Source organism: Heloderma suspectum, chromosome 6, assembly GCF_057233095.1.
Source record: "Heloderma suspectum isolate Gila_16-S chromosome 6, 16-S_ref, whole genome shotgun sequence".
In the NCBI taxonomy this organism is placed as follows: domain Eukaryota; kingdom Metazoa; phylum Chordata; class Lepidosauria; order Squamata; family Helodermatidae; genus Heloderma; species Heloderma suspectum.
This window is the reverse complement of record NC_139463.1, coordinates 128499196-128516697: the sequence shown is the minus strand read 5'-3', so window position 1 is coordinate 128516697 and position 17502 is coordinate 128499196. Positions and strand designations below refer to the sequence as shown.

The 17502-nt window shown below is 53.8% G+C and overlaps 2 protein-coding genes across 2 annotated transcripts in view; both read right to left on the bottom strand.

Annotated features, from left to right (window-relative positions):
* The window catches only part of ZAN (zonadhesin), a 32531-nt gene extending 26016 nt beyond the window's left edge, over positions 1-6515 (bottom strand). Inside the window, exons 1-5 of the mRNA XM_084808126.1 lie at positions 6324-6515; positions 5764-5848; positions 3795-5138; positions 2648-2895; positions 2358-2538 (exon numbers count right to left, since the gene is read on the bottom strand). Coding sequence (XP_084664252.1) covers positions 2358-2538; positions 2648-2895; positions 3795-5138; positions 5764-5848; positions 6324-6515 — 2050 coding nt within the window. The remainder of the gene's footprint in view (positions 1-2357; positions 2539-2647; positions 2896-3794; positions 5139-5763; positions 5849-6323) is intronic.
* Positions 6516-7706: 1191 nt separating this feature from the next.
* LOC146343195 (zonadhesin-like) lies at positions 7707-16765 on the bottom strand. The gene is made up of 9 exons (XM_084808125.1): positions 16679-16765; positions 13662-13743; positions 12735-12881; positions 11844-12097; positions 9994-10078; positions 9587-9733; positions 8571-8741; positions 8346-8443; positions 7707-7802 (listed from the first exon to the last, which is right to left on the bottom strand). Exons 1-9 carry the CDS (start codon positions 16763-16765, stop codon positions 7707-7709), a joined length of 1167 nt encoding a protein of 388 aa, XP_084664251.1.
* Positions 16766-17502: the final 737 nt, after the last annotated feature.

Below are 17502 nucleotides of genomic sequence, written 5' to 3'. Positions count from 1 at the left end.
CGACTCTAACGAGAAAAGGAGTCCAAGATGGGTGGGAGCTTTTAAAAAAGGAAATTCTCAAGGCACAATTACAAAAAATTCCAACAACAAGGTGGAAGGCAACAGAAGAAGCCAATGTGGCTTCACAAAAAGCTTAGGGATGACCTGAAAACAAAAAAAGACACATATAGGAAGTGGAAAGAAGGCCAAGTAACAAAGGAAGAGTACAGGCAGATAGCACAGAATTGCAGGGATGGCGTCAGGAAGGCTAAAGATGAGAATGAGCTGAGGTTAGCGAGGGATGCTAAAAACAACAAAAAGGCTTTCTTCCGCTACGTGCATAGTAAAAGGAAGAGGAAAGAAATGGTTGTTCAGCTGATAAATAAGGATGGCAAAACGATAACAGATGACAAAGAAAAGGCTGAAGTGCTCAATTCCAACTTTGGCTCAGTCTTCTCCCAAAAGAGGGTCTATGACCCCCCGGCAAAGGTGAAGTGCAGGCGGGAGGGGCAGGATTACAGCTTGAGATCGATAGGCATATGGTCAAGGAACACCTAATTCCTTTGAATGAGTTCAAATCTCCTGGGCCAGATGAACTGCATCCTAGAGTCATAAAGGAACTGGCAGAAGAACTCTCAGAATCACTGTCTATTCTCTTTGAGAAGTCATGGAGGACGGGGGAAGTGCCAGATGACCGGAGGAGGGCTAATGTTGTCCCTATCTTCAAAAAGGGTAAAAAGGAGGAACCTGGGAACTACAGACCAGTCAGTCTGACATCAATCCCTCTTAAAATTCTGGAGGAGATTCTAAAGCAATCCATCTGGAAGCACCTTGAAAACAATGCTGTGATTACTCGAAGCCAACATGGATTTGTTAAAAACAAGTCCTGCCAAACAAATCTGATCTCATTTTTTGATCAAGTAACCTCCCTTGTAGACCATGGGAATGCTGTAGACATCATATACCTCGACTTCAGCAAAGCTTTCAACAAAGTGCCCCATGATATCCTGATGAGCAAACTAGCTCGAAGTGGGCTAGATGAAACAACGATCCGGTGGATCCACAGTTGGCTACAGAATCGGACTCAAAGAGTGCTTATCAATGGGACCTTCTCAAACTGGGGAGAGGTAGCGAGTGGGGTACCGTAGGGCTCAGTCCTGGGCCCAGTGCTCTTCAACAATGTTATGAATGACTTGGAGAAGGAGGTGCAGGGAATGCTGATCAAATGTGCAGATGACACAAAATTGGGCGGGAGAGCTAATACTTTGGAAGAAGACAGAAACAAAATTCAAAGTGATCTGGATAGACTGGAGCGCTGGGCAGAAAACAACAGAATGACATTTAATAGGGATCAATGCCAAGTTCTGCACCTAGGAAAAAGAAACCAAATGCACAGTTACAAGATGGGGGATACGTGGCTCAACAACACTACAAGCGAGAAAGATCTTGGAATTATTGTCGATCACAAGCTGAATATGAGCCAACAATGTGATGTGGCTGCCAAAAAGGCAAATGCTGTTTTGGGCTGCATTCATAGAAGCATAGCTTCCAAATCCCGGGAAGTACTAGTTCCCCTCTACTCAGCACTGGTTAGGCCTCATCTGGAGTACTGTGTCCAGTTCTGGGCACCACACTTTAAGAAGGATGCAGACAAACTGCAGAGGGTTCAGAGGAGGGCAACAAAGATGATCAGGGGACTGGAAACGAAGCCCTATGGGGAGAGACTGAAAGAACTGGGCATGTTTAGCCTTGAGAAGAGAAGACTGAGGGGAGATACAATAGCACTCTTTAAGTACTTGAAAGGTTGTCACAGAGAAGAAGGCCAGGATCTCTTCTTGATCATCCCAGAGTGCAGGACACGGAACAATGGGCTCAAGTGACAGGAAGCCAGATTCCGGCTGAACATCAGGAAAAACATCCTGACTGTTAGAGCAATACAACAATGGAACGCATTCCCTAGGGAGGTGGTGGGCTCTCCCACACTGGAGGCATTCAAGACGAGGCTGGACAGCCATCTGTCAGGGATGCTCTGACTTGGATTCCTGCATTGAGCAGGGGGTTGGACTCGATGGCCTTGTAGGCCCCTTCCAACCCTACTATTCTATGATTCTATCCCTGAAATAAATGTGCACCTGGGAATACGTCCCTTGGGACTCCGCAGCACTCGCTTCCCAGCAGACGTGCACAGGACAGCACTGTACCCTGGGAAGTTTAAGAGGTGGTCCTGGGGACCAGACCTGGGGCCTTCGCCATGTCAAGCATATGCTTTCCCTCTGAACCCCCTCCCACCTGGTGGTAGCAGCTAGGCCCCACTCACATCCCAGAGTACCCATGGCTCCTCCCAGCTCCCCTGCCCCTGGGCCCTCTATTCCACTCACCGCAGAGGCCGCAAAGCTGCCCGATATAGGATGATGGGACAGAAACATCGACGTGATGATTCCCATCGAATCGCACCCGGAGCCCGAAATCCGTTTGGACCAAAACAAACGTGCCGCTCAGTCGCACTGATACCTGCCCCTCTGCCACGGAAACTGGCAACGTAACCCGCTGGCCATCCACCTGCATCAGCAAGAGACAGACTGAGGGCTAACACCGGAGTGGGGAGCATGAGGGCGGACAGACCAGCTTTGGGGCCCAAAGGAGTCAGGGGACTTGCGAGGGGACTCACATTGACCCTCCGCCCCTTCAGCAGCACGAGCCGGCTGCCGTAGACCTCCACGCTGACAGCCTTGACGTAGGAGACATGCACGCTGGCCCCTCGGTGTTCGTTCGCTGCCTCGACCTTGAAGAGGGGCCGGTCTGAGGTGGCGTTGCATGGGGCAGAGAGCAGGTAGGTGCAGGTGCCCATGAAGTGGAAGAGGCGGCCGTCATACGTCGTGTAATGGGGGTCTCCGGAGACAGTGCAGATGGCCTGATCTATGGGATGGGGAGGAGTCAGAGCAGCCCCACCCCACAGACCTCTGGAGCCAGCCCCAGGCAAGGAGGGCTCCTTATGCAAAGCGCGTCTTCCTCCAGGGACAGGGAGTGAGCAGCAGGGCTACCATGCTTCTGAGCATGTACAGAGTGCCTTTCCCGCACCGCAGAGTAACCATGGCCAATGTTCAGCTTCGCATCTGTCTGCAATTCACATCACCCTACATGGAAGCATCTGCACCTCTAATCACAGATGTGTGGGGGTTGAACTGTCTTTTTTAATGGTGAGGGAAAGACACTCTATGAGCTTAGAGGTGTTGTTGGCAACATGATGATGACGACAAATACCATCTAGAGAACCCAGGAGTCTTGCCCTGCTCCTCTGCCCCACTGCCTTTTCTGGAGACCTCAAAACTCTGGAGTTTGACCTCATGGAAATATGGGAAGCATATACTGAGCCAGACCCCCCGTGGTCCATCTCAGCCAGTATCGCTGGCACTGGCTGGCAGCAGCGGCTCTCCAGGGTTTCAGGCAGGAGTTTTCCCTGCTCTCCCTGGAGATGCTGCCAGGGCTCAAACTAGGGGCCTTCTGCACTGAAAACATGCGCTCCGCCCCTGAGCCGCAGCCCCTGGTGGGACAAGCTCTCTGTCCCCCCTCTCCTCACACACAGCCTTTGCTGCTGTGTAGCAGTCATTTATACCATGTGTTTATTTCTGTTTCTTCTTGTTGTTGCTGTTAATTGAATTTGTTTGTTCAAAAGCTGTGCTGCAATTTTGGATCTACACTCCCTTGACCAACGCGTGATCTGTTTCTGAAACGTCACACTGCGTGACATGAACCGGACCCCTGGCTGTCTTTCCCCCCGCTGCAGTGGCGAGGGTGCCCTTCCCAAAGGTATTTACCTGGTAGCTGTGCTGGACCCTCGGTTGTGGCTGCTGATCTTGTAGAGACCCGAGGGGTGGTGGTGGGCTTTGCCGTGGCCGGAGGCCCCGGCCTCATAGTTGGAGATGCTGAACCAACAGGGAATCTCGTGCTGGTTATCTTGGGACAGCTGACCGAGGCCTGCCTGGACGTGATGGCTGTGGGCCTGGTGATGGGTGTGGTTGTGGCTGACCCAGCGTGTGGGGTGGTGGCAGCGCTGGCACGACTGGTGGCTGTAGTGTTGGCGTGGCTCATCGCAGAAGTGGCGGCAGTGGTGGTGACTGCAGCAGCGGTATGTCTGGTCGTGGGACTGGCGTGTCTGGTTGGGGTGGGACTACCCTGGTTGCTGCCTGGGGCTACAGATGTGCCTCTGGTGGCAGTGGCACTCCCGTCGCTAGCCGTCGAGGTGCCTTTGCTGGGGGATGTCGCATTGCCGTGGCCAGCAGAGGCTGTGGGCCTGCTGGTTGGACTTGCCTGGCTAGCGGTGGCAGCGGTGAAGCTGGTCTGACTGCTGGTCAACACGGAGCCTGTGGTAGAGGGCTTGCCATGACCTGGGGCACTGGTTATACTGGGATGGGTGGGGACAGGGCTGGCTTGGCTGACGGTGATCCGTGTAGCACTGGTGTGGCCAGTGACTGGACTCACGTGGCTAGCAGTGGTCTGGTTGCTGCTAGGGCTGGCCTGGCTGCTCACAGTGGTGAGGGGGCTAGCATGGCTGGTAGCTGAAGTACTAATGCTTGGACTGGCGTGGCCAGTGGTGGAACTGGGTGGTCTGCCGCTAGTGTGACCAGCACTGGGCAGGGGTGTGTGGGCAGCTGAGATGCCGGCGGTGGCGGCTGAGTTGGCAGGACTAGCGGTCGTGCTTGTCTTGGTGTGGCTGTTGGTGGCCAAGCTGGTGGCTGCGGTGGCCTTGCTCGTGGTCTTGGTGCTGCTGGGGTGCTTGGCAGTCGTTTGGTTCTCCTGGCTGGTGGCAGCTGGGCCGGTGCTGCTGAGGGTGGTGTAGCGGCTGCTCTGGGTAGTGGTGGCAGGACCAGGAAGGGTGGTGTTGGGAGCGGCATATCTTGTGGTGATAAAGGATTCGTGGCTGATAGTCGTGGTTCCGCCTGCCGTGGAACTCCCGGTTGCTGGATGGGGCTTGGTAGCGGTAGAGTTCTGGGGCTTGATGGGGGTGGTGGTGTGTCCACTGTGGGCGGTCGTGGCTTTGTGGCCGGTGGATGTGGAGCTGACAGTTGTGGGGCCAGCAGGGGGGACAGTCACCATGGGTCCAGCGTGGGTTGTTGTGGATGTTGAGGAACTGTCTGGGGGTGTTGGGGTTCCAGTGGCTGCTGGGAAAAGAGAAGAGAGTCCGCCACGAGGGGGACATCTAGACGTGCCTCCCTGGTGCCTCGCATGGCCAACATGGTCCGTTTGAACTCATGATGGCACAAGGTGGTGCCCACGGTGCTGTTTTGGTTTTGCTGGTTTTGCTCTGTTGCACGCTGCTTGGAGTGAGAAACCAGCCTATGCATGTTAATATAGAACTAAACACTCCAGTGCAAGGGATCCCAGACAGGCTTACCTTGTGCACAAAGACGCAGCTCTGCACACACCCTAGAAAAGATGGCTACTCCACCTTCCACAGCCATCTATGTATGCCGTGCCGGAGCATGGCCCTGCGTGCCCAGCAGAAGCCCCTCGGGCTGCAAGCGGGCAAAGCACGAGCTCAGCCCCTGGGCCTCCCAGCCACATCGGCGTGCAGCCCTAAGAGCCGGCCTGCACGTGCCAGGGGACAGTGGGGCGTATGAGTCCCCCGCTGGCACCATGGCTTTTTCTAGAATGTAGCCGCCCCCAGCTGCGTTGCCATCTCCAAGCGTGCGTGCTTGCGTGTTCACATGCGCGTCACACGCCCACCTTTCCAAGCATGCAAACCTCAGAGCAAAGAGCCCCATGGGATACCCGTCCCGGTCTCACCTGCACACGGCCCTCTGCGCACGGAGATGTTGTCCAACGCCACGTCCAAAAAGGGGTTGCTCCCCCGGACAACCTCGAAAGCCACCTGAGTCAAAACAGGAGAGTCAGTCCAGGACTCCTGCCGCTAACTGGCTGAGGCCTGCTGCAAACAACCAAGGAGAGACCCCCCTTCACCCCAGGCATTGCCACCAAAAATATGCATTTTCTTGGACCCAAGCAACTGACAACATGCCGTGAGTACTACTTATCCCAGCAGCCATTCCAGCAGGCTGAACCGAGGGAGATGATAGGGGGCCTTCTTGAAAAACTTAGCTTTTTCCTCTTCCCTCCCCATTCCTTTTTCCTTGTGTGTTGTATCTTTTTAGATTGTAAGCCTGTGGGGGCAGGAACTGTCTTGTTTCACTAATTAAATGTAAGCCGCTCTGCGAGCCTTTTTGGCTGAGCAGCGGGATCAAAATACTTTAAACGAGATAAATCATAAATCAATTATCCCACACCCAGGTTGTGCGTTTGGAGACGGGACAGCCCTTCTCTTGGCCCTTCCTCTCTCAGTGCCCCACCTTGCTTGGCTGGGGTCCACTGAATGGCACTGTCACAGATCCCAAGAGCCATGCGGGGCTTTGTGTCCCACTGCGGGTCCAGAGAGGGGCTGCTGCTCCAGAGGGGCCCTCCACCAGCACCCAGAGCTGCGTCTGGACTTCCACGGCGGCATACATGTAGTAGTAGAATTCCACGCAAGCGTCAGTGTCCATGCAGAAGGGCCGGCTGGACAGGCGCACAGACTGGCCTGGCTTCAGGTCTCCCGCTTCAACGAAGATGTAGTAGCCCTCTATAGAAAGAGAAGGTGGGCAAGGAGGTATGAATGCTCAGGCTGGGCGTTTCGGGGCCACGGGGCCAAATTAGGCAATAATATGCCCACGGACACCTCCCTTGCCTCCTTCGCCGGGCTCCCTGCCCCTCCTGATTTTTATTTTATTCCCTAACATTTTAAATAAACTGATTGATTTTTAACTGGGATTCCGGCCTGCTGCAAAGCAAAGAGCTGCCCTCCAGCACCACCTTTATTTGGGTTCAAGGCAGCGGGTTTCTGTTTTGGAGCTCAGCTCCCACCTCTGCCTCGTTGTGTGTAGATTCTTCGGCAAACCACTTTTCTTTTAGCTACACCAATTTGCCTTCTGGGAAATGAGCTTCGTGACCGGACCTGCCCACCAGAGCAGCCATTTTGTGGGTGGGCAAGCCCCATCCCATGGCATGCCCCATGTGATATCACCTATGACATGCTCTCAACATTCCAAATGTGCCCACCCAAATGAGGGGCGCCCCAGGGCTGAAGAGGCTGAGGTTTCTTTTAAAGAAGGGGGACTAAGGGACAGGATATTAAATGTATCTTTGTCTTTGCATGTCTTGAAATAGCCACTGGCATGGCCTGATCAGGGTGGAACTGTGGCATGGGTGGCGGGGGGTTAATCCTTCCAATGGGAATAGCACCCCAGAATTTTTTATTTGCCATGCTGTTGCAGGTCACTCTTTCTACCGCGGCTCCATTCAAAGCAGGTGCAGGGAAACAGAGATCCTGGCACCCAGCCAGCTGCCTTCCCCGTGAGTTCCACTGTGTGTGGGGGAGGTGTCAGGGGGAGTGCTGGACACCTCCCAGACTGAGCCACCCCACACCCTCCTCGGCTCCTTACCGCCATGGGGGTAATCCCCTGGGGGACCAGTCTCTTCTGTCGGCGTGGTTCCGTTTGTCCGTGTCCAGCTGGCGTCGTTGTCGCTGGGATGCACCCAGCCACAGAAAGGATCCAAGTTGTTGTTGAAGTCACACTGGGCAAAAACCTCTGAGGGTGGGAAGCCACCGGGATGAGTCCAAGAGGCTAAGCCAGCAAATTTCACACACGCACCCCCTTCTTCTGCCCCAGCTGCTCACGCCCTCCCCATGCTGACCCTCAGCGACCAGAGGACGCATTACCTTCACACGGGGAGATGCGCACGCTGTCCACTGCCAGACCGGGCTTCCCTCTGTAGGTGCCTTCAATAACAAACTAGAAAGGGAAGCCCCAAAGTGACCACCAGTGTGCCAGAAGACCCCCCAAGCTGCTCTTCCAAGCCGCCTCCCTCATTTCACGTGTTGGCCCGTCCAGCTCCTGCTCTGGATGCTCTGCCTCAGCCCCAGTCAGCTTCCCTGTTGCGGCCATTCCTTCTTCTACAATGGTTTTTCATTTGACCAAGCTCCTTGAGAGCTCCCCTTCCTAGATGCAAGCAAGGCTGCTCTGCTCTCCTGCAACCTCATTCTAGTAAGCCATGCAAGACCTGAGCTGCTGCAGCGAAGCAGCACAGCTCCACCCCGCACTTCGCAGGCTAATCAGGACAACCTTGGCTAAACCTGAGGTAAAGCTCCTTTGACAAACAGTCAAAGACAATGCAAAAGATAAGCAAGTTAAAATGGACAGAGGGTGGACTGATCCGAGATTTAGAGTGCACGACGGAATCTGTCTTCTTCTGTGCCCCCGCTTCCCCAAAGAGGCCGGCTTTCTTTTGCAACTTGGCACCCCACGCCCTGTTCAGTCTTGTCCGCTGCCTCCTACCTGGATGTTGGCTGTCCCGGTGTAATTGAGTGCTCCTGGCTTCCAGATGGGCCCGGTCTCCTCACTGATGTTTAACAAGGGGAACCCCAGTTCACCGCCTAGGTAGACGGGAGCGCAAAGAGAAATAGGCCGCTTAAGGAGCGATCCGGTTGCCCTGAGAATCTGGGGAGGGAACCGGGCTGGATTCTCCCCCCACCCCCTTTTCCTTCCTCCGGCAAAACTTGCCTGGTGCCAGCGCTGCATACACTTTCAGCGTGGTGCTGCTGGAGGCGCCGTGCAGAATGTAGTGGAAGCGGAGAGAGAGGCAGCCCCCCGGGGCTGGGAACGGGGGGCTCTTCAGCAGGGCCGTCCCACTGCTGGCTGGATCCCAGGAGCTGAGCAGCATGTAGGAGCCGACTGCAACAACAGTGGGAAATGTCAGGGCCTGCCTCGGGCTGCCCGTGGGGAAGCCCCCTCCCTAAGTCCCGATGTCCTTGCACGGTTCAGAGAGGTTTGGGAGAAGCCGTCCCACGCCCTCTGTGGCGGCTGGATGCTTGGACTGCACTGATGCTACTTCGGGACTATTTATTTATGTATTTATTTATTGCAATACTTAGGGTGCAGTCCCAGGCATGTTTAGACAGAAAAAAGCCCTGCAACTCCCAGCATGCCCCAGGCAGATCAGGGGTCCATCGAGCTTTTGGTGGCCAACCAGAGGCCCCAAAGTGAAGCCCAAAGTGAAGCCCAAAGTGAAGCCCAAAGTGAAGAGAGGAGAGCACTCCTCTCTTGCACGTCCCCCACAAATGGTATTCAGAAAGGCCGATGAAGAGTTCAGTGGTGGAGCCCATGCCTGGCATGCAGAATGTCCGAGGTTCAGTCCTCGGTATTTCCAGGCAGGCCTGGGAAATATTCCTGCCTGAAACCTGGAGAGCCACTGGTGCCAGTCAGGGCCGACTCTCCTGGGCTAGATGGACCCAAGGTCTGACTCAGTGTGAGGCAGTTTCCAGTGTTCAGAAGGCCCCAGCTTCAATCCCTGGCAGTGTCGTAAGGCTAGGGAAGAATCCTGGCTCAAGCCCCGGAGGAGAGCCACTGCTACCAGTCAGGGTCGACCAGCCTGGGCCAGATGGAGGAAGCTTCACTTTCTCTGTTCCTTGGTCTATCTGCCCTTCTTGAGAGGAGGCCCATGCTGCAAAGGGCTGCTTGGGGCAGTGTGAGTGACGTCGGCCCCTTCCAGCATGGAAATATTTTGAGCAATGACTCACATCCAGGTTTGGAGAAATCATCCTCCGGCCCTATGTCAGGCAGCTCCCCCCGACCGGACCACTGTTCCCACTGGACGTCTCCCTCGAGCGGGTTCACCCATCCACAGAGGTCGTCAAGGACGTCAAAATCGCACCCAGTCACACAGGCTGCAGGGGTGGGGGTGGGAAAAGCAGAAAAGACCCCTCATTCAACATGGGCGGGAATATGCTCCTTTACTCCAGCCTTCCCCAGCCTGGATGAAGGGAGATGTACTCCAACCCATCTGGAGGCGGCCAGGTTGGGGAAGGCTGGGCTACCCCTTGTCGCAAGCTCAGATCCTGCCCTGTGCCGTTCTTCTCGAGAGTTGGAACCCCAGAGGGAGGGAGGGAGGGAGGGAGGGAGGGAGGGAGGGGGTGGGGGGGCTTACGTGAGCAAGGCCCAGGCCTGACAGAGATGGTGTCCAAGGCCAGCTGGATTTCTTTCATTTCGAGCTGCAGGGCTGAGAAAACCACCTGCAGGAATCAAGAGGCAAAGGAGCTGGAATTAGGGCAAGAATTCAGGCCACAGTAAGATAAGGACATAAGAACAGCTGTGCTGGATCAGTCCAAAGGCCTGTCTTGTCCAGCAGTGTGTTTCTGAGCCGAGTTTGAAGTGCTGGTTGAACCTTAAGTGATTTGCGCCCAATTTACGTGAAGGACCCCCTTCTCCCATATCAGTTGGCCTGCAGGCTGCAGTCACCAGCAGAGGCCCTTCTCCCTTGCCCGCAGCTAAGAGCAGGTAGGCTGGTGAGCACCCAAGGGACAGGGGCCTTTTCAGTGGTGTCCCCATGTCTCTGGAATGCACTTCCATCAGGTTTTCGTCAGGACCCTTGTAGACCCACCTGGTTTTGCTGGCCTTTAAAAAAACATGGACTGCTGCTTTTATTTATAATCACTGCTTTTAGTCAATGTCATTGTTTTGTATTGTTCTATCTTGTATGCTGCCTGGGGAGGGCTCCACCCTTAAAGGCGGCCAAAAACAATTCTAAATAAATAAGAATACAAATCAGATGCTGAGGGAAAGTCCACAAGCAGGACATGAGGGCCACAGCACCCACACCCTGCTCATGGTCCCCACTGCCTCTGTTACTGAAAGCAACACGCAGCCACCATGACCAGCGGCCGTGGATCACGTTCTCTGCCCGGAGCGATGAGGCGGTAGCTGCCGGAGTGCAGAGCCTGCGCCTGCCTTCCCTGCCCTTGGCCCCTCCAGATGTGCTGGGCTGCACCTCCCCCTTGCTGGCCTGCCAGGCAGAGGGCCAGGGAACAAGCAGGCCACGGCCTCTCCTGCTCCTCCTCCTCCCACCACCATCAGCTGGGCTGCAGTGAGAGGCAGGGAACAGGCAGGCTGCAAGGGGGAAGTGGAGGGACAAGTCCAGGGGGCTCTTGCCAGTGGGCCCCTGCTGGGGGGCGGGCCCTCAGCAGGTGCCCAGCCAGGCCTGCCCTTGACGCCGGCCCTGCCAGGTGCCTGTGAGAAATGCAGACTAGAGGGGGGGCCCAAATACCAATGTATCGCAACTCTACAGGATACAGAGCACACTTCAGTAGGGCTTACACACTCATGTTTATTTTCTCTTTTTTTAGGTGAAAGTGTATACTGCAGAGAGATGCCTCAAAAAGAGTGAGAGTGACTGAAGGCCATCATAAATCAGCATGGGGAGTGGTGGAGCTTCTCGGGGCTAGGGGATCAATCAGGACCCTTTCAGTCAGCATAAGCTTTGCAAGAGCTGAGCTGCTACAGCAAATCAGAGCTCCCTGCACCCACTCGGCTTCTACAGCTGATAGGCCAGAGCTCCACACAAAAGTTCAGTCACTTTGTTTGTAAGTTCATTTAAGCAGGAAAGAGAAGAAGAGTATGAACTGAGCTGTTAACTTATACCAGAGCAAGGGTCTAGCATAAATTACAATTTTGGAAAAATACTATTTTGAGCACTGAGTTTGATAGCGCTTATACAGAGCTCAGCTCTTCTGCAAGGTAAGATAGACTTGGTAAGAGGTGAACCACTAAACCAGACTAAAGCTCTTTTGCTTGTTAGGCCACAGAAGCTTTGCAAGAGAACAGTTGCAAGTGACTACAGTTTAGAACTCAGTCAGAATTGCAGACAGGGTGTGAAAGCAACAAGGGAGGAAAAGAAAGTCTCCCTAGAGCTTCCTCTTTTAGATTTACAAATTCGAGAGAACCATCTGGGGAGCCTGAATTGTAGAACCATCTCCCCCCCGTCCCGTCAAAAACACTTACCTTGAAAGGGGGCCAGACTGGGGCCTCTGCAGTCACAGCCCCGAGAAGCCATGCAGAACTCTGCATCGCTGGTGATGTCCACAAGGTGGAAACACTCCCTGATGGACCTCGAACCTCTACCCTCAGCTGGGCATTGTTCGTTGGGCTGTACAGGTAATAAAGAAACTCCACGCAGACCTCTGACCCGGAGGGGTTCAGATCTGGGCTTTGCAAGTGCACAGGTTTTCCAGCCTCTGGGTAGATGTAATAAGCTCCTGGAAAGGGACAAGAGCTGGCTGTTGCTATGCAGGGACTGTGTTGTGGGGCACCTCTTTAAAGGAGGCTCTTCCCTCTGCTTCAATAAAGCAGAGCCGGGTACATTCGGGGGGATACCTGCCGCCATGCCTATTCTGGACGGATTCTGCTTATGCTCAAGATCTGACCAACTGCAGCATTTGTGGGCAGGAAGGGATTTCCCTGAGGTGAGGGGATGGGGGGGGCAGGCTCCCTTCCCTCACAGGGCACGTGCCTTGGCTCACTCACCCGAGCCAAACATAAGCAGAGCCTCTGCTGGATCGGACCAAAGGCTTCTCTCTAGCCCAGCATCCTGGTTCCCACATTGGACAGCCAGATGCCCCGCAGGAAGCCCTCAAGCAGGTTGTGAAATCAGTGGCCCCCTCCCGTGGCTGCTCCCAGCCTGCTGGCACTCAGAGGCAGAAGGCCTCTAAACCTGGTGCACCCACACCAGCCTGTGCTCTCCAGCTAGGTTGGCCTGTGACTCCCATCATTCCCAGCCAGCATGGCCAATCGCTCACTTCCCCTGAGCCAGTGCTACGTCTGGCCTACAGGAAGGCCAGGCCCTCCTCTGGAGTAGACCGGGGGTCCGGGGGGATGTCGACAAAAGTGCCTTACTCCGTGCAGGGCTCCCTCCCGGGGGGCCGGCACTCTGCCCAGGCCGCTGCCCTTCGCCTCGATGCCACTTCCCGCCGTCCTCCGCAGGCTGCGTCCAGTCGCAGAACGGCTTTCCAGGATTGTCAAAATCACAGCTGGTGAGGGGGGCTAAGCGGACGGGGAAGAGGCAGCCAAAGGAAGCATTAGCAGCCACATACAGACATCCCAGCCATGTGCCAGGGGTGGACTCACAACGCAGCAGTTCCCTTAGGCTGCCTGGCGCTCTGGAAGCCCCTGGATGAAGGGGGGTGGGGGGTACCACCTGCTTTTTGGTTGGGAAGTCCTGGGAACGAAGGCCGAAGCCCGGAGGCTGTGGTCAGATAAGTGATCTGGGCCAGCCCAGCCGTGAGGCAGAGTGAGGCAGCCGCCTCAAGCAGGAGCAGAGACTGGGCGTCATAACAAGGCAACACGCTGCTTGCTGTTTGTTTCATTGTGGTGTGATTGTTTCTTTACTGCCAGGGACAGGGAGAGGTGCTGCTGAGGGTTTCCTGCCCCAGGTGCTGAAATGACGTGGCGGAGGGGGCATCGTCGTTGGCCGCCCTGCCCCAGACAGCGAAGCGTCTTGGCGCGACCTCGGAAGCGATGGGCACACAGTCCGCCCACGCTCAGCCACTTCAGTCGAGCACAGGTGGTGCTGGGTGTGCCTGTGAGGTGATTCCCTGCCTTTTTGGAGCCTGCCTCATTTTATGAAGGACAAGTAAGCCTGGCATGGGTGCAGCACAATCCCCCTCTCATACGAAGAGTTTGAAGCATTGGCATCTTTCCCCAAAATGGCCCCTGTGGCAAGGGAGGACACCCCTCAGTACCCTCCGAGAGAAGAGAGAGGACAGGCAAGCAGGAGGCTTGATGCCAAGGTGGATGGGCTATCAGGGAGGAAGCGTCACTTACATTTTGTGGCAAAGGGCTTCTGCGATAAACTGGTGCCAAGGAACTGATTTGCCCTGAAATGGATGAACGAGGAAACAAGTGTTAACAGGATTGAAGTGGCCCAGGGCCAGACAGCAGGGAAGAGCTCAGCTTCACACACACCTTTCCCTGGGCTGCCTGGCAAATTTTCTGCACATGGAGCAAGTCCACAGAACGAGTCCACAGAACTTTCCCCCAAAGTTCCGCTCCCATGCAGCCACCCAGATTCCTTACGCAGCTGCGTGGTTCAAGGGTGTTAAAAGTGTAACTTTGGGGTTGTCATTCTATCATCCCCAGTCAACATGGCCATGCTAGCTGGAGATGATGGGAGTTGCCATCCAGCACATCTGGGGGGCACCAGGTTGAAGAAATGAGTTCAATGCTCATTTATTTATGAACTTAAAAACTCTTTAGGCCACTTTTCAGGGCAGAAGCCCCCCCAGGGTGCCTGATGACAATAAAATCCCATATAACAAAAATAAATACAGTAATAAAACAGCAAAAAATCGTAAAAACCACAAATGCCAGTAATAAAACATCTGGCCTAGACAGTACTAAAAACCTACAACACAATTGCAGCTACAAACCAGAACAGTCCAGTAAAACATAATCAGGGAAAAGCCAAAAGGTGTCTCTACCTTAAGCACAACCCCTGCACCCGTACTGGGCTTGCTTCTTCTGGAGTCTTTCTGGGTTTATGACGGTCTCCTTTAGATTTGGAATTGAAAACTTCCCCTCTCAGCAATGCTCTATATGGTCAACGAAACAGCGCCAGCCCATGGTTGTATTAGAGTGCAACACCAGCTTTATATACTGCTGATATAGTGGCATTAAGGTTTATTTTAGCTTATCTCCAATCTTTTAAAAAGCAAGTTAAAGGGGGGAAAGCACAGGAGACGTCCTGGAGGTTGACAACATCATGTAAAGGACCCGCAAAATTCCGCGAGTGACCAATCACAAGCGTGCAATAAATCACTTGTGTAGAGAAGCTCAAAGTAAACAAGTCTTCAAGGCCTTCCTAAAACCCTGCAATGATGGGGCCAGATGGACTGCCAATGGCAACCCATTCCAGAGGTGTGAGGCCACTGTAGAAAAGGCCCTGTCCCATGTACTTGCTCACCTAACTGCCCTCAAAGGTGGGCAGGTAAGAAGGGCCTCTGTTGCTGATCTTAAATGTTGACTTAGTGAAGAGTGTACATCATCCCAGCCATCTCAAGCATCTATTACTGATCTTCTGAACGGCTTCTGAGTTTATCTTGGCTACATTTCAACTGTAATTACAATTGTCGCCCTCCTTAACAAGAGCCTCTGCCCTTACGACCTGGTTCACATATATCTCTATCCCATGGCATGGATTGTTGAATTCTGGGTTGTCGTGATGTGTGAATGCAGCCAGCATTCACTAAAAAAAAACACAGTTTGTTAACCATGACCAATCCAGAAAGAGAACCCATGGCTTAATGTTGGGTTATGAACTGGGCTTTTAAACTATGGGTTGTCGTTCTCTGTGAACCCAAAACCGTGGGTTGTTCATGGGTTGTTTTCCCGGGCTACAGAGGCAGTGGGCAAGAGCAGTAAAAAATCCAGCCACTTTACATGCCAGTACTACAGTGCCACAGAGGCATCTGAGATACGGGGAGGGAGCGGGAGGAGGAGGAAATCAAACAATCCAAAGACTGAGAAAACAAACCATGGTGTGTTCGAATGTCTGCCAGACGAACCCTGAGTAGGCCAACAAACCATGGGTTAAATAAACCATGAGTCAGCATTACATGTGAACTAGACCAATCAATCTGTTAAGGCTTTGAGGCGTCACAAGACTCTTTGCTCAGTTTGCCGCAGCAGCTGGCCCCCTAGGGAAGTGCATGTCAGTCATTTCACTGATCTCAACCAGCAAGGCTCTGGGGCAACATTCCACCCCCACCCCACCCCCTCAGTCCATTCATCTTTAGAACCCGTTTCCCTGCCTAATACCCCAGGCGATGTCCTGACTCACAGCTTCCCTTGGTCCAGCTCAAAGTTCAAGCTGAGAGAAATGTTGTTGGGAATTTGGAGTTGGGTGTGTGAGATAATGTATTTGCTTAAAACAGCCCATCAGGACTGATGTAGCAATAAAAGAGCTATAAAGCTATAAATACCATAAGCTAACAGGTAAGGCCAAAAGAAAAAAAGGGAGGAAATCTTGGCGAGCAAAGCTGCTTTACAGGCGAGGGATGTCTGGAGGCCAAGACTCCTGACCTCTCTGAGAAGAAAAGGAAGCTGTCTGGTGAATTTATAGCAGGCAGATGACGTGGTCTCAGGGCTCTTTATCTGGGCCACGAGAGCTGGATTCAAAACATCCATGATCTGGCCACCTGGCCATCAGCAAACCCCACTTTCTAGGCCGGACTTCCCCAGCTGGAGCCCTCCGGACGTGCACGGTTCATTCTCACCTTCTAAGAGGCTGAAATGCCTCTCCTAAGACTTAGTTACTGGCAGGAAGAGCTTCAGGCCAAAATATGCTGGTATTTTCAGCAATGCTGGTCCCGTCCAGTCAGCCTTTGGGCCTGGACACCGCCGGCATGCAGCCCCTGAGAACGTCTCTGAAACTGAATTTGGCCCTCAGGCTGAAAGAGATTCGACACCCCTGCACAATAGGATCAGGGAACTGAACTGAACTGCAAGGGAACTGAGTCTGCAGTCCCTTGCATTCTGGACAGTATTGTTTCTGCACCCAGCCCTGTCTATTTGGCATGTCCATGGGGCTGCCCCCCTGCCTCCCAGATGCAGAATTCGGTGTCCTGGGAATATCAGCTTTCAGTTCCAATTAAAAGCAACGCTTCTAATCTTCATTGTTGTGGGGAAGCCCCACAAGACGCCTAAGAACAGAAGAAGAGCCATGGGTCCATGTAGTCCAGCATTCTGTTCACGCAGTGGCCAACCAGCTGCCCACAGGAAACCCACAACCAGGGCATGAGCACAACAGCACCCTCCCACCCATGTTCCCCAGCAACTGGTGTACACAGACTCACTGCCTCTGGTACTGGAGAGAGGACATAGCCCTCAGGACTAGTAGCTACTGATAGCCTTCTCCTCCAGGAATTCATCCAACCCCCTTTTAAAGCCATCCAAAGTGGTGGCCATCACTACATCCTGCGGCGGTGAATTCCATAGTTTAACTATGCGCTATGTACTTTCTTTTATGTGCCCAGAATCTCCCACCCATCAGCTTCATGGGAGGACCCCATTGGGTTCTAGTATTTTGAGAGAGGAAGAAAATGTCTCCCTATCCACGTCCTCCACACCATGCATAATTCTGTAGACCTCTATCATGTCTCCCCTGACCCTCCTTATTTCCAAGCTAAACAACCCAGCCCCTTGATTATTTTAGTTGCCCTTTTCTGCACTTTTTCCATCTCTGCAATATCCTTTTTAGGTGTGGTGACCAGAACTATACACAATATTCTAAGTGTGGTCCCACCATAAAAGGTAAAAGGTAAAGGTGTCCCCAACCAGTCGTGTCCGACTCTAGGGTGCGGTGTTCATCCCCGTTTCTAAGCCGAGGAGCCAGCACTGTCCGAAGACGCTTCCGTGGTCATGTGGCCGGCGTGACTGAACACCGAGGTGCACGCAACGCTGTCACCTTTCCCGCCGAGGCGGTACCTATTTATCTACTTGCAGTTTCTTGCTTTCGAACTGCTAGGTTGGCAGAAGCTGGGACTGAAGACGGGAGCTCACTCCGTCACGCAGCCCTCGGGTCTCGAACTGCTGACCTGCCGACCTTCCAGTCTGCAGTTCAGCGTCTTAACCACTAAGCCACCGCGGCCCCGTGGTCCCACCATAG

Excerpts from the sequence above, each read along its gene's own strand:
- LOC146343195 (XM_084808125.1), bottom strand. The coding sequence starts at position 16,765 with ATGAATTCCTGGAGGAGAAGGCTATCAGTAGCTACTAGTCCTGAGGGC. Across the intron at positions 10,079-11,843 it reads CAGTCTGGCCCCCTTTCAAG|GTGGTTTTCTCAGCCCTGCA; the intron begins GTAAGTGTTTTT and ends TGATTCCTGCAG. Across the intron at positions 9,734-9,993 it reads CAGGCCTGGGCCTTGCTCAC|CCTGTGTGACTGGGTGCGAT; the intron begins GTAAGCCCCCCC and ends CCACCCCTGCAG.